Here is a 12272-nt window from a genome sequence, read left to right as displayed (position 1 = left end):
CCCGTTTTCAGGACCTGCCACTTCAGATCATTCACTTGAACTCTTCACCTCTGTGTTTGTTTACAATAGATTGTTTGTTTTGTCTACTTTTCTAGAGGGATGACTCCTGCTCAAGCAGATGCCCAGTTCTTAGAAAACGCTAAGAAGTTGTCGATGTACGGTGTGGATCTCCACCACGCCAAGGTGCCTAGCTGCCACACAAAGTGGTTTTGAAATGTCCAATTCAACCAGAAATTATGTTTGAGAAATAATTCCTGTATTTATTTTGGGGGAAATGTGAGGAAAAACATTTTTAGGTTTATAAAATGCCCTGCGATGAGAAAATGTGAAGCTGATGACGGTAAGAAAGGTGAATGAACTGTAAGCTGTAGTGTGGATATCCTCTGCACAAGGAGGCATAGCTTGCTGGTCAGTATTCGAACTTAGTCATTAGTCCCAGGAACTGTTCTACTATGCTCCATTCGTTGTGTATGGAGGTCTGGAAGAAACGCCTGTGAGAGCACACAGGACTCAGGGAGGCTCCTTTGATGTGGTGTGCATTGAGGGGAAGAGAGGGCGCCGGAAAACAGAAAGCCAAAGCATTTCAAGTGGAAAAGAGAGCCGGCCCTACCACCGCGTCAGCTGTACAAACACATGTGGTGGATTGGAGCCGGAGCTCTTTTCACTGGGCCATCGACATGGGAACAGCCCCGTGGAATGAACCCTTGTCTCTCCACGTGGACTCGACATGGGTTGAAAATACTCAGAGAAATATTTGGTCCAGAGAGGGAGAAAGGGAATGAGAGGGAGAGCGATAAGGGGGGAGAGAAGGATCAGTGACCTCTTAGTACATATCCCAACCGTCAGTGAGAAAAGTACATGTCAGGCCCACATGTCCTCTCACTCGCTCATGCTATCTTTCTTTCTCTGTGGGCAGGGAATGCAGGTCATGTGGAAAAGCATGCCCAGGCCATGCGGAGTGTGAGGGTTTGGCTAAAAGCCATGCATTGGCATCTAATAGTTGCCATGCCCATCGGCGGGGATGGATTTTCCTCATTTTACCGTTGAATACACAAATCAATAGTCACTCTGTATCTATCCATACAGCCGGACTTTAAAAGGCCCTTTATGGCGTCATGCAAGCTTGATAACAACGTTACCATTGAGTTGTGATGGGATGATTGAATATCCGGCCTTTTAGTTGTATGTTATATCAAATAATTCCATTGTGCTCCTTGGCGAAATCTGAGACTGTTGTCTGTTCTCTCCTTGTTGTCTATACTGTATACTTGACTGTGTTTTCTCTTCATTGTACTTTGTTGAACTGTTGCTTTGGCTGGTGTCTTTGTCTGCAGGACTCTGAGGGAGTGGACATCATGTTGGGAGTGTGTGCCAACGGCTTGCTGATCTACAAAGACCGACTCCGGATAAACCGCTTTGCCTGGCCCAAAATCCTCAAGATTTCCTACAAACGCAGCAACTTCTATATCAAAATCAGGCCGGGAGAGGTACGGAACAGCACCGCCCTCAGAGGAAAACACTAGACATTTTGGAGTTGTCCTTTTCGAAAGCCCACTCGAGAGAGAGAGCAGCCGTAGGAAGCAGACTCCTTCATTGAGCCAAATACTGACAGTGTTAGGAGATGGTTTGATTGTACAGAGGGAAATACTGACATTTAGATATTTCTTTCTTAACGCCCATTCAAACTAGTGTCTTGGAGGTGGGGGCGTTGGGTCCATATCTCTGTCTTTTGTAGCGCGCATGTTTTCTAACTAAGCTAGTCTCTAGTACTCAGGGGAACTCACGTCTATACTCTGCTTTCCAGACAGAGCAGTTTGAGAGCTCTGTGGGCTTCAAGCTGCCCAACCACCGCGCTGCCAAGAGGGTCTGGAAGGTCTGTGTGGAGAATCACACCTTCTTCAGGTAACAATCACTGTCAGCATCCACGTCAACAACCCCTACATTTCTGTTGAACTTAATCCTGTTCACCTCTAACTCACTGCATCAGACTTGAAAAGATGTCTGAACGAGGAAGAGCTAGTGTGTTAGGTCCTTTGAAGTCTGTTGTTTTTGAATGATTGCACCATTTGTTAAAATGTTCTGTTCCACCTTTTACATCCATCTACAGGCCCTTTCTAACCTGTTGACTCTGTGAAATGCGTGTCTAAGCTAACACAGACAGTCGGAGCCCATGTCAAACCACAGTGGAGCATGTTAAATTGCATTCCCCCCCCCCCCCCCCCACAGTCTGAAGTGTGTACCAACTGGAGTGTGTAATTGGCCAGTCTCTAGGGAGCACTAAGTTCCTCCGAGTCTTCCTGTCCAGTGCAAAGAGATGGAGCACAGTGGAGTGGAGCGAGGCCATTGTGCACTTATTTGTTTAAGCAGCTTCTCCATCCGAGGCCTAAAGCCATGGCCATTATCATGCGCTTAAACTGTCTTCTTAGCGTCCGCTCTGCAGGGATGTATCATTAAGGAAGGAACTGTCCCACACTGGGGATTAAGAATGAGCAAACATTTAATATCCTTTAGGAAAGCAGAGTCCCTCAGACCCACTGATAGAGATGTCTTTCAACCGTGAAACCCCAACTTCTCGCTCCCAGATCAGCCCGTCCCTTGGGGGTTCATCTGTCTTGACGTCATTTTAAACGCAACGCCCTATGGTTGGAATCACCCCAGCAACACATTACGTTAAATAAATCCCACCTGCGGCGCCTTGCATTGTTTGACAGTTTGTAAGAGGAGTGTCGGCCCATGGCAAATTGGAACCAGATTCGCCATGGAGATCCTCGGCTGTTTAATCGAGCTATGTTGTTCTTGGCACAGATGACAAGGAGGGGAGCCACAGCCTCGACAAATGCAAAGCAAAAAAAATGCTCGCTGCCTTCTACTCAACCACTAATAGCCAAAGCCCAATAGCACCTCTCTCCTCTATGATTCAGATCCTCTGTGTGCTAAATCAACTCCTAATAATGACTCTCCTTAAACTGCCATCTGCTTAATGGTCTTGTACACTGATATCAATACCAATGAGAGCTTTAATCAGCCCGGTCAATATCGGTTTGGGCCAAAGAGCTTGGCCGAAGAGCTTGATCAAATAGCGGCTTCTTTTGGACTCTGTTGTGAAGGCATGATGTCATGTCAGACCCAGGCCCTGGCTGTGCTGGGATGGAGAAGTCGTGCCGGGGATGCTGAGATCATGATGGAATCTACAGAGACCCTGACACACCAGCAGCACGCCATGGGCCAGCGTGTTTGAATGGAGTTGAAATCAGCTCTGACCTGCACGCCCCTGTGTTTAAACAACAGACCGCCGCCCCAATGTGCCTGTAGAAGAGCAGAGAGCAATTGCCTCACTTTATGGACGCCACTGTGGCTAAACCTGACACCACTAGGACGACGCCAGAGACATCTGGACTGAGTGCCTCCCCTCTCCCCTCTGCTCCAGCCTGCCGGCCCCTCAGGCTGGGCACAGGCCTGTTTGAAGGAACTTCTGCTCTGTCTGTCTCTGTCTGTCTCTGTCTGTCTGTCTGTCTGTGAGTGATAGCGCGCGCGTGAAAAATGTCTGATTTAAGGGGCTCTGCGAAGTGAATGGGGGGAGCTGGACGGGCAGGAAAGCCCTGTCGCCATAGGAGATTAAGGATAGGGGCAGGGAGGTTTGCGACCAGCCCTCCCCCACTCCCACCTCTGTCTCCCGATAATATTTAGTCCCAAACACAACTGTGACTCAGAGCAGAGCCAGCTAAGGGGAATAAGAGACAGCTAAATGTTCGGCGCCCTTTACAGCTGTGTTTACTTACGGTCACTGACAAACAATGAGACTGTTGAATGGATCCCTTATACCTGCGTCTTCATGACTCATCCTTAGCCATCTCTGTGTGTAAATGGAGAGGTTATGTTTATCACTTTGGCTTCAGCGGTGGTCCCAGTTTACTGGCATGAAATAGAGTACTAGGCTTTCTTCCAATGAAAAATCTATCTACTCTCACAGTCTTCCAGTAAACTGAAATACGTTTTGCATACTGCCACTAAACTGGATATGAAAAAGTTTTCAGAATAGTATTCATCTTATTTTGGTCCTATTCTCGCTCTAGGTTGATGACTCCAGAAGCACCCATTAAAGCCAAGTTTCTCACGCTGGGCTCCAAGTTCCGATACAGTGGGCGGACCCAGGCCCAGACACGACAGGCCAGCACCCTCATCGACAGGCCGGCACCCTACTTCGAGCGCACCTCCAGCAAGCGTATCTCACGAAGCCTGGATGGAGGTAGGCAGTGGCACTAGACAAACACACACACATTTGGGATGCCATATTACTATGCCCACTACTAAACTACAGGCTCCGCTGAGTCAGTCCATAGCTATCTCTGCAGGAGGAGTGGAGAGTGTTACTCGGTGGAATATGACCTCTACACCCGGCCTTCACAAGCAGTAAGTCTCTTTGTGTGACCATCAGGGAGCTCTCATTCAGTCCGCTCAAGGCAAACGCCGTAGGGGGACGTCACAGAACCACCCCCCCCCGGCCTCGTCATCAAAGAGATATTTAGAGAAACTGCTGGGGAAACACTCCAAACCAGAGAGGGAGCGAAGGAGGGAACGTAACAAAGGACCCGCAAGGTCAGAGGAAAACCATTACAGTGAGACGTACAAAAAGAAACACAACCCTGTTCAGATGTCTCTGTATGACCGCAGTCCTCAACATGCCCCAGCATGCCTTCTGTTTCGTCCCGATCAATTGTTAACGTTTAGAGCACACTAACACCATCCTCCTAGTTTGTTCAAACCGTCTCGTCTAAAGTGTTTAGAGCGGAGCCAGTGTCCTATACGGGGTCAGCCAGTGAGTGTGTGTGTGTAGCTAGCTGTATGCATGACTTCCTCCCCATCATGGGCATTTGGTTAGATATGGGAAATGGCTCCAACATCTGTTTCCCTTTGTTTGGGAATGACTGGGGATGAATCCGGACTCATTCGTCTTGACCAGGGGATTTCAAAAGTGTTTCAATGGCTGGACCCCTGCTGTATACGTGACACTATACATTTACCACGGGAAAGAAACAGTGCCAGTAAAGCAATTGCACGCATGAAGGATGTTGTCAGTCATTAGGCCTATTTTCAACCATTGAAAGCGTTCTAGAACTTGCTCTGAGCAAAACTTAGTGTCCAGTTGATTTGGGGAATTAGACTGAAATGCAGTAGTACTGGACTGTAGCCTGCAAGCAGGCTGCCATGAAGATGAAATGCAGGTGATGCTGTAGCTGAAAGTGTTGTTGTAATTAAACCCGGGAATCTAAGCTTGAACATGTACGGTGGTTCCTGTGACAGATCGAATAGCGTGTAATATTGACCCATCGGCATTTTGCTTCCCACTACATCAGCACTAATCCAGGAGGAGAGTACTAGCTCGACAAACATGAATCACCAAATGAATGTTGGTTACTCAATACTCTACGTTGCCGTGAGTAGCCTACAACGATTGAATGAGGCGAGGGCTTTTGCCCTTCTTCCTCCCTCTGTCTAGCTTGAAGATCTGAAGGTACTAGGATAACTAAATCAAATATCCCAAATACCCCGAGTGCACCAGGGCCATTCATTATTAAAGGGTTACTCTACTCTACTCAGTCCAGCTGTGTGCTAACCTGGCCTGCTCTGGAATCTCCATTCTTTGCTTCCTTCCCTCCTTTCCACTCCTGTATGTAGGTCCTCTCTGAGGAGCCTCTTGATCGTTCACCATCAATGCTCTATACTATTAATTCCCTCTAGCCCCGCCGTAGTAGAGGCGATCAAGAGAAGAGACGTCGGGAACCATTTGTTCTCCGTCTGGCCAGCTGTGGAGTCTTCTCTGTGCTCTGATTGAGACAAAGATCTGGCCCCTGATTAGGGCCCCCAGACCCAGTAAGCCCCCAGAGCTTTAGAGAGGGTCACAGCTGGTATGGGACCGGGACTGGGATTCTGAACGAGGCGGCGCTAGCTGAGGAGAATTTGGTTCTGGTTTCTGGAGCAATTATTCTCTCTTTCCCCAACACATGGCACAACAATACAGGGAGTGGCGGCTGTGCTGTGGGTGGCATGGTCGGTTACAGATGATAACAGGTTCCATATCACACCGCCACCATATCAAACCCTCACAACTAAACCTCAAGAATCCATGAACGGACCACTCTCTGTGTGTGTGTGTGTGTGTGTGTGTGTGTGTGTGTGTGTGTGTGTGTGTGTGTGTGTGTGTGTGTGTGTGTGTGTGTGTGTGTGTGTGTGTGTGTGTGTGTGTGTGTGTGTGTGTGTGTTGGCACTACTAAATCCACTACTGTACACTACTGCTATTCATGACATGTCAATTACAGTAGTTTCACATAGATCTAGCATGCTGTGTCATTTTTCTCTGAGCTCTTTTCATCTGAATAGCTATTGGAAGTAGGCCTATACTATAGCTAAAACAAATAGCCATGTCTGGTATGTACTATGAATCTGTGCAATCATGGTCTTCTTTCATATGAACCAGATTAAACTGTGCTCTGTGGTTAGAGTGCCCTCTGCTGGCCAGGTGTTAACTTTAGGACTTCCAGGGACTTCATGATATGTATTGTGATTCTCACGATTCTATATGTGTTGCGGTTTGATACTGCAATTTTATTATATGCGATTCGATGTTCCAAACATATTGCTCAGCATATGTCTGCTGCAGAGAGGTGAGAGAGCATGAGACAATTAGTTTTCATTAGTCCTCGATAAAAAAAGGGCTGAAAACATGTTGGGTCTATATTTATTTATTTTGTATTTTTTTAAAGATGGAGAACAGCAGGTTTAGCTAACGCTACCTAACAAAACATAACGATATTGTGATGTGACTGTCGATTTTGTATTTTTATCACGAGTTGACATTAGAATTGGATGTGCTGAGCTGAATATCATTCGGAAGTATGCGTAAATGAATGGAGAATATATTTGTTATATAAAGCTGTGTGTGTTGTCTCCTCTGTGCCCCTCTAGCTCCAATGATTAACGTGACCGAGGCCCAGGAGTCAGCCCCCACCTCTGGGGAGAACGGCAGGGAGCCTGGCCTGGAACTCTCCTCTGACTCCAAGGTGAGAGAGGAGGCAGGGGGATGTTCACACTCGGTCTCTCCTCTCTCTCTAGGTAGAATGAGACATCCCGTTGTTGGACCGGGACTGAATTGTCTGTCTGTTCCTAATCTCATTTGTCTCAAAGAAATGCCCCCAAGGTTTCACTACAGGGGAACTCAATTCATTGTATGTCTACTGTCTAGCTTAGAATAACTAGCCTATTGTTCTGTTCATTAGATTGTATGTAAACCAACCAGTATAGTGACTTAATCTTTGTGTATTTGGTTTTGTCACGTTCCCCGCCCCTCCTCAAAAGATCTACTGTGTAATGTGTTTCTTTGCGTTTTGACAAATCTACCGAACAAACCCCCCCATTCAGCCCAGTAGTCAAAACAACAGTCGCTGGAGCAGTGTATAGTTTAATTGAATTAGCTGGAGCTATAGGATGCCATTCTGAACTGTCTGCTCCGTGCCCCTGTTAGTTCCTATTGGAAGAGTTTAAGACTGGCTTGACATTTGGTAGCTGTATAAAGGATCTTATTCAGTCTTACAGTGAGTTGGCCATGAAAGCCATGTATTCAGTTCGTTATGTAACCTGTGGTGCTGAGCGCAAAGAATTCAGAGGCTCATCTCTTCTGTGATAAAGCCCAGTTCATTGGGCACACTGTCTTAGTTGTACTAGGGGTAATGTATCCCGATAGGACCATGGGACCCCCCCCCTTTGCAAATGTGATTATTAATCGAGACTCCACTAAGTGGATTTTTGTCCAGCAGATGTTGTCCTGCCATGGCAGGGTAGATGTATGGTTCTCAGGAAGTGAACATGTTGTTAAGAGGACAGAGCTCAAAGTAATTTGAGTTTTGAATTTGATTTGAATGAGGACAACTGGAGTACGATGGTGCTCTAACTCGATCTCAAACACCTTCCTGCTTTTGGGTTTCTTCCCCCCCGTTATCTCTTCTGACTTCAGTCTGCGTCTCTGTCCACTAATGATGCCAGCTCTAATCCTGTTGTACAGTTGTAGAATGTGATTGACCTCCCTCACACCCCACCCGCCCTCTTTCTCCAGCACCCCCTGACCCCTGACCTTTTCCACTGCCCCCTCTCTGTGACCTCTCGTCTGCACCCCTGACTTGACATGTCTCACTGACTAATAGTGTGTTTCTCTCTCTCCCCCTCTCCTCTCTTTTCCTGTGCACTCTATCCTGTTACTGTTTTATAATTTCTCACACACATTTATTTAATTTTACGGGTTGTGATTTTGCTTGCGTTTCCCCTACTGGCCCCTCCCTGCATGGTGTCTACATGTGGACTGCTCTCTTTCTCTCTCTGCGGCGGGGAAACGATGGTCCCTCACTGTGCAGTCTATCTTCATGTTCCCCCTGTCCTTCTCTTCCTCCTCCTCAATCTCATCCCTTCCTCCCATCCTGGACACCATCTCTGAGCTGGACGTTCTGTCCGACATCTCGGAGGACGGGGACAGGGACCCTGATTGTACCCAGCAGCAGCATGCAGACAGCTTGGCTGCAGCAGAGCAGTACCATCACCAGCCTCTAGAGGCCTCTCCTCCCCCCTCCCCCCTGGCCTGTAGCTCAGAGCCCCAGGAAGGGTCACCTGCCCAGGCCAAGGCTGCTGCTCAACCCAGGCTGGGCCTCTCCCTGCTGGACATGTTGACGGGCCTGCGCCTGGGCCTCCTTCCCTTCTCTCTGCTGGATGAGGACGGCTACCTCTGCTTTCCCAGTCTGCCCCAGGACTGTGCTGCCTGCTTGGTCCCCGCGGGGTTGCAGCGCTTCCTGCCCCTCTCCTCCCCCTCCCTGGTGCCCTCCTTCATGTTCATCTTGGCTGTGCTGCTGTCTGCCTCCCAGTCCCTGGCTCTGGCCTTCCTCTTGGCCCTGCCCCTGGCCTTGTCGCTGTGCTATCTGGAGCCCAAGGCGCCCGCCCCCGTGGCCAGGCTCTGCTCAGACAAAAACACTGACACACACACTTCCCTGCTGCAGGAAGAGCTGTGTGACCAGCTGTGTGACCCTGCTGCCTAAAGACCGCTATGACACTTTACGCCAACGCAGCGACGGCGCGTCGTTCTCTACGTACTTCTACACACTATTTTGTGCGGGTCAAATTTTGGAACGAATTGCATACGACGCTCCGTCACTTTGTTTGCGTAGGGTGTGTAGGGGCCTTAAGTGGCACCATGTCACTACCTCACCTCCGTGTTCTGCACTCCCTCCCTGTTATGTTTCTCTCTCCGTTTTCCTTCTCCAAACCCTTGATTTTCTGTGTAAAATGACCAAATTGAATTGTAATCTTTCGCCAATCTCCAGAGATCTTAAATTAGAAATCATATTGTACTAGTATTGGCTGCTCTGTCATGAATCCTTTTTGTTAAATGAATAAGAGGAAAAGGATACCTTGTACAACTTTTTAGTGTTGTAAAATGATAAATTCCTGTCATCATACGTTTGGCTGGAAATGTTGATAAACCGCTAGATGTGTGAATATGTTCAGTATATGTCTGTTATCAAGCTACTTTTGGCCTATAAGGACGTTATTGCAGCGTTTCACTCCCTGCCCCTGTCCTGATCAGTGTTATTATAGTTGCCATTTAATATGCCAGAGTTTCTCACAATTTTTTGAAAACAGTAAAAAAAAAACACATGGTAGAAAATACACAAAAAACTTCAAATCAGCTCTACACAGAAACAAGACCAGACCGCCGCCCAGTATCCCAGCCAAGGCCAGCATGTGCACCCCCCCTCCGTCCAATCATGCCTTACTCTCATGTGGGCGGAGCCTGGCTGCACCTCCCTCAATCACATGACATCGCACCTTTATGTGGTGCTGCTGGGAATCGGCCTTTCCCATCATCCATTTCACCTTCTCTTTCTCCCAACAAAAACCATTCCCACTACATGCAGGTAGAGGAGGAACCTAGCGAAGGGGCGGCGGCCACACCCACTGAGGGCACTGAGGTCTGTGAGGGCCCGTTGTACTGCACCTTTTTAAGATGATCTATAATACCATTTATACAGAGCGGTATGGGCCGTGCAGGTGTCAAACTAACATGTCCTTTTCTCCTTGGCACTCGTAGATGAAAGGAGATGAGCCAGACTTCTCCCAACAGGTTGATTTGATTGGTTGTTTGATGGTGTATTTGTCTGTAAATCAGCTGGGGTTTTCCACATCCTCTCTGCACCTCATTTTGTAGCCTGGGTTTGACTTTTGCTGCAGGAATGTATGCTTTGTTGTTGATATTTTTTTATTTTTTGTGCTGGTGACACTGTGATCTGGGATGCATTTGGTGCGTTTTATTTCCAGGGGGAAAAGGAGTACAACACACTGCTGTCCAACCACGCGCCACCAAAGCTGCACATACTACGGTTTAGGACATTGTTCCGGATAGGCTTGCCTTAGCTGCAGCATTCTAAGGGTTAACACCCAAGTGAGCTCCACATTGTGAGGACTAAGTGTTCTCTTATGTCCACATTTTAGTATTAGAGTTGATCACTACACAGCTACGGTGAAGTGTGGTTTGGAGAGGGTCCAGTGTGCTTGTGGCCCTGTCCCCACAGCCTCTGTACTGGATCTGTCCTCTGACTGCACAGGGTCTCACCACTGGCTGCATTTTATTTACTCTTTATTATTTAATTTTTTTTGCACAAAATGCCTCATGTCTTCATTTTTTGATTCCACAGAGCGGAAGGTTGAGAGTGCAGGGGGAAAATATATATGTCAGACATAGCAATTTAATGTTGGAGGTTGGTATGACTATGATGACTATTGGCGCCTAACTAAAGGGAATCAAAGCCCAAGCCTGTGTCCTCTTGGCTCCTGTCCCAGGCTGACTACTCCAGTCTACCTCTCACTCTCAGGCTCTGTGTGTGTGATTGTGTGTGTTTGAACACCAATGCATGATTCTGCATGAGGGATGGGGATTGGGTGCATGTCTGACCCAACAGGGTTTGGTGTTTAGTGGGGTGAGGGTGGCCGCTGATTACCGGCCTATTATTGAGTCAAAACATTTTTTGTGAACACATTATTTAGTATTTCCCGGTGATATCCGACTAATATTGTTTCCCTAACCCATTTAGGGATTTTCCTGCTTTGGTTGGCTTGATTTTGAGTTTTGAATTTGTAATTGTACAATAACAAACTAAACCTGCCCCCAAAACGTGGAACTGCCATGATGCCTTATGCCATGTAATTACTAGAATGTCTTTTTACGCTATTAAACGTAAATAAACAACACTTTTATCATGACCTTCCCTTACCGGGGTCATGATAGGAGAAATGACCTGGAATAACCTCATGGAGTGTAGATAATGAGAACAGTATTTCAAACCTTCTGGAGTATGCTGAATGGAAACATTTAAAATATATATGTAAATGTATTTCAAGTGAAGCCACACTCTGTCACTTATCACCATGGCAACAGCATGTGCTTTATGCCATGTATAAATTTACACCTGTCGAAATGTGACGACGAGACACATTTAAAGCGAAACCCTTGTTCAACGGTGTCAAAGGGAAAATTGGTTCCTCTGATTGGGTTCCATTGGCAGTTCCATGTTTTTGTCGTTCACGTTGTAGGCTACTACTGAACTAAAGGGTTAAACTCTTGACAAAAGCCTCACCTCACTGATGCCTCTCTCTCATCACAACCTTTGATCAGTGTGGATGTTTTCTACATCCTCCAATTCTCTAAAAGGGATCACAATGACTTGAAATCGGACTGCTTTTAATTGGATATCGTTATCCGTTAGAGTGAGGTTACGATTGGGACGGTGTGTGGCCATTATTTCTTAGTCTCACTAAATACAGTGAAGAAAGGGTGCCACTACCAGCCTGTACATTCTGTGGAATGATAGCGCCTCCTGGTGGCTCATAAGGAAATGCCCTCATTACTTGGAGCTAGGTCTCCTTGGCCAAACTAGGCTCATAATTGTAATATTTGTATTAATATTTACGGATCCCCTACAGGTTTGTAATTAAGCCATATGAAAGTTCACATGTTCAAAAAATATGTATTTTATTTATTTATTTGAGCCAACTGTGAGGTAGGAAACAACGACAAACGCCTATAATTCTGAATGCAGTCACAAATGGTAAACCCATACACACACTAAAACTAGCCATACACGGGCAATCAGTGAGGCTTGGCGTCCATCCTGTTACTGTCATGGTTTCCAGACTAATGTAGCTGTTGTCCATTGTTGTTGTCCCCTCTCCTCACCCTC

At 47.0% G+C, this 12272-nt stretch overlaps 1 protein-coding gene across 14 annotated transcripts in view; it reads left to right on the top strand.

Annotated features, from left to right (window-relative positions):
* Positions 1-12272, top strand: part of LOC139407083 (erythrocyte membrane protein band 4.1 like 2) — a 93790-nt gene that overhangs the window by 69984 nt on the left and 11534 nt on the right. For 12 of the 14 annotated variants that reach the window (XM_071150442.1, XM_071150439.1, XM_071150441.1 and 9 more), the window contains exons 8-13: positions 96-183; positions 1335-1487; positions 1805-1902; positions 4074-4246; positions 6964-7058; positions 10731-10793. In XM_071150442.1, the coding sequence (XP_071006543.1) occupies positions 96-183; positions 1335-1487; positions 1805-1902; positions 4074-4246; positions 6964-7058; positions 10731-10793 (670 nt within the window). The remainder of the gene's footprint in view (positions 1-95; positions 184-1334; positions 1488-1804; positions 1903-4073; positions 4247-6963; positions 7059-10730; positions 10794-12272) is intronic. The other 2 variants (XM_071150450.1, XM_071150448.1) reach the window with 1 other exon arrangement.

Source organism: Oncorhynchus clarkii, chromosome 4, assembly GCF_045791955.1.
Source record: "Oncorhynchus clarkii lewisi isolate Uvic-CL-2024 chromosome 4, UVic_Ocla_1.0, whole genome shotgun sequence".
NCBI lineage: Eukaryota > Metazoa > Chordata > Actinopteri > Salmoniformes > Salmonidae > Oncorhynchus > Oncorhynchus clarkii.
This window is presented reverse-complemented; position numbering and strand designations above follow the sequence as displayed.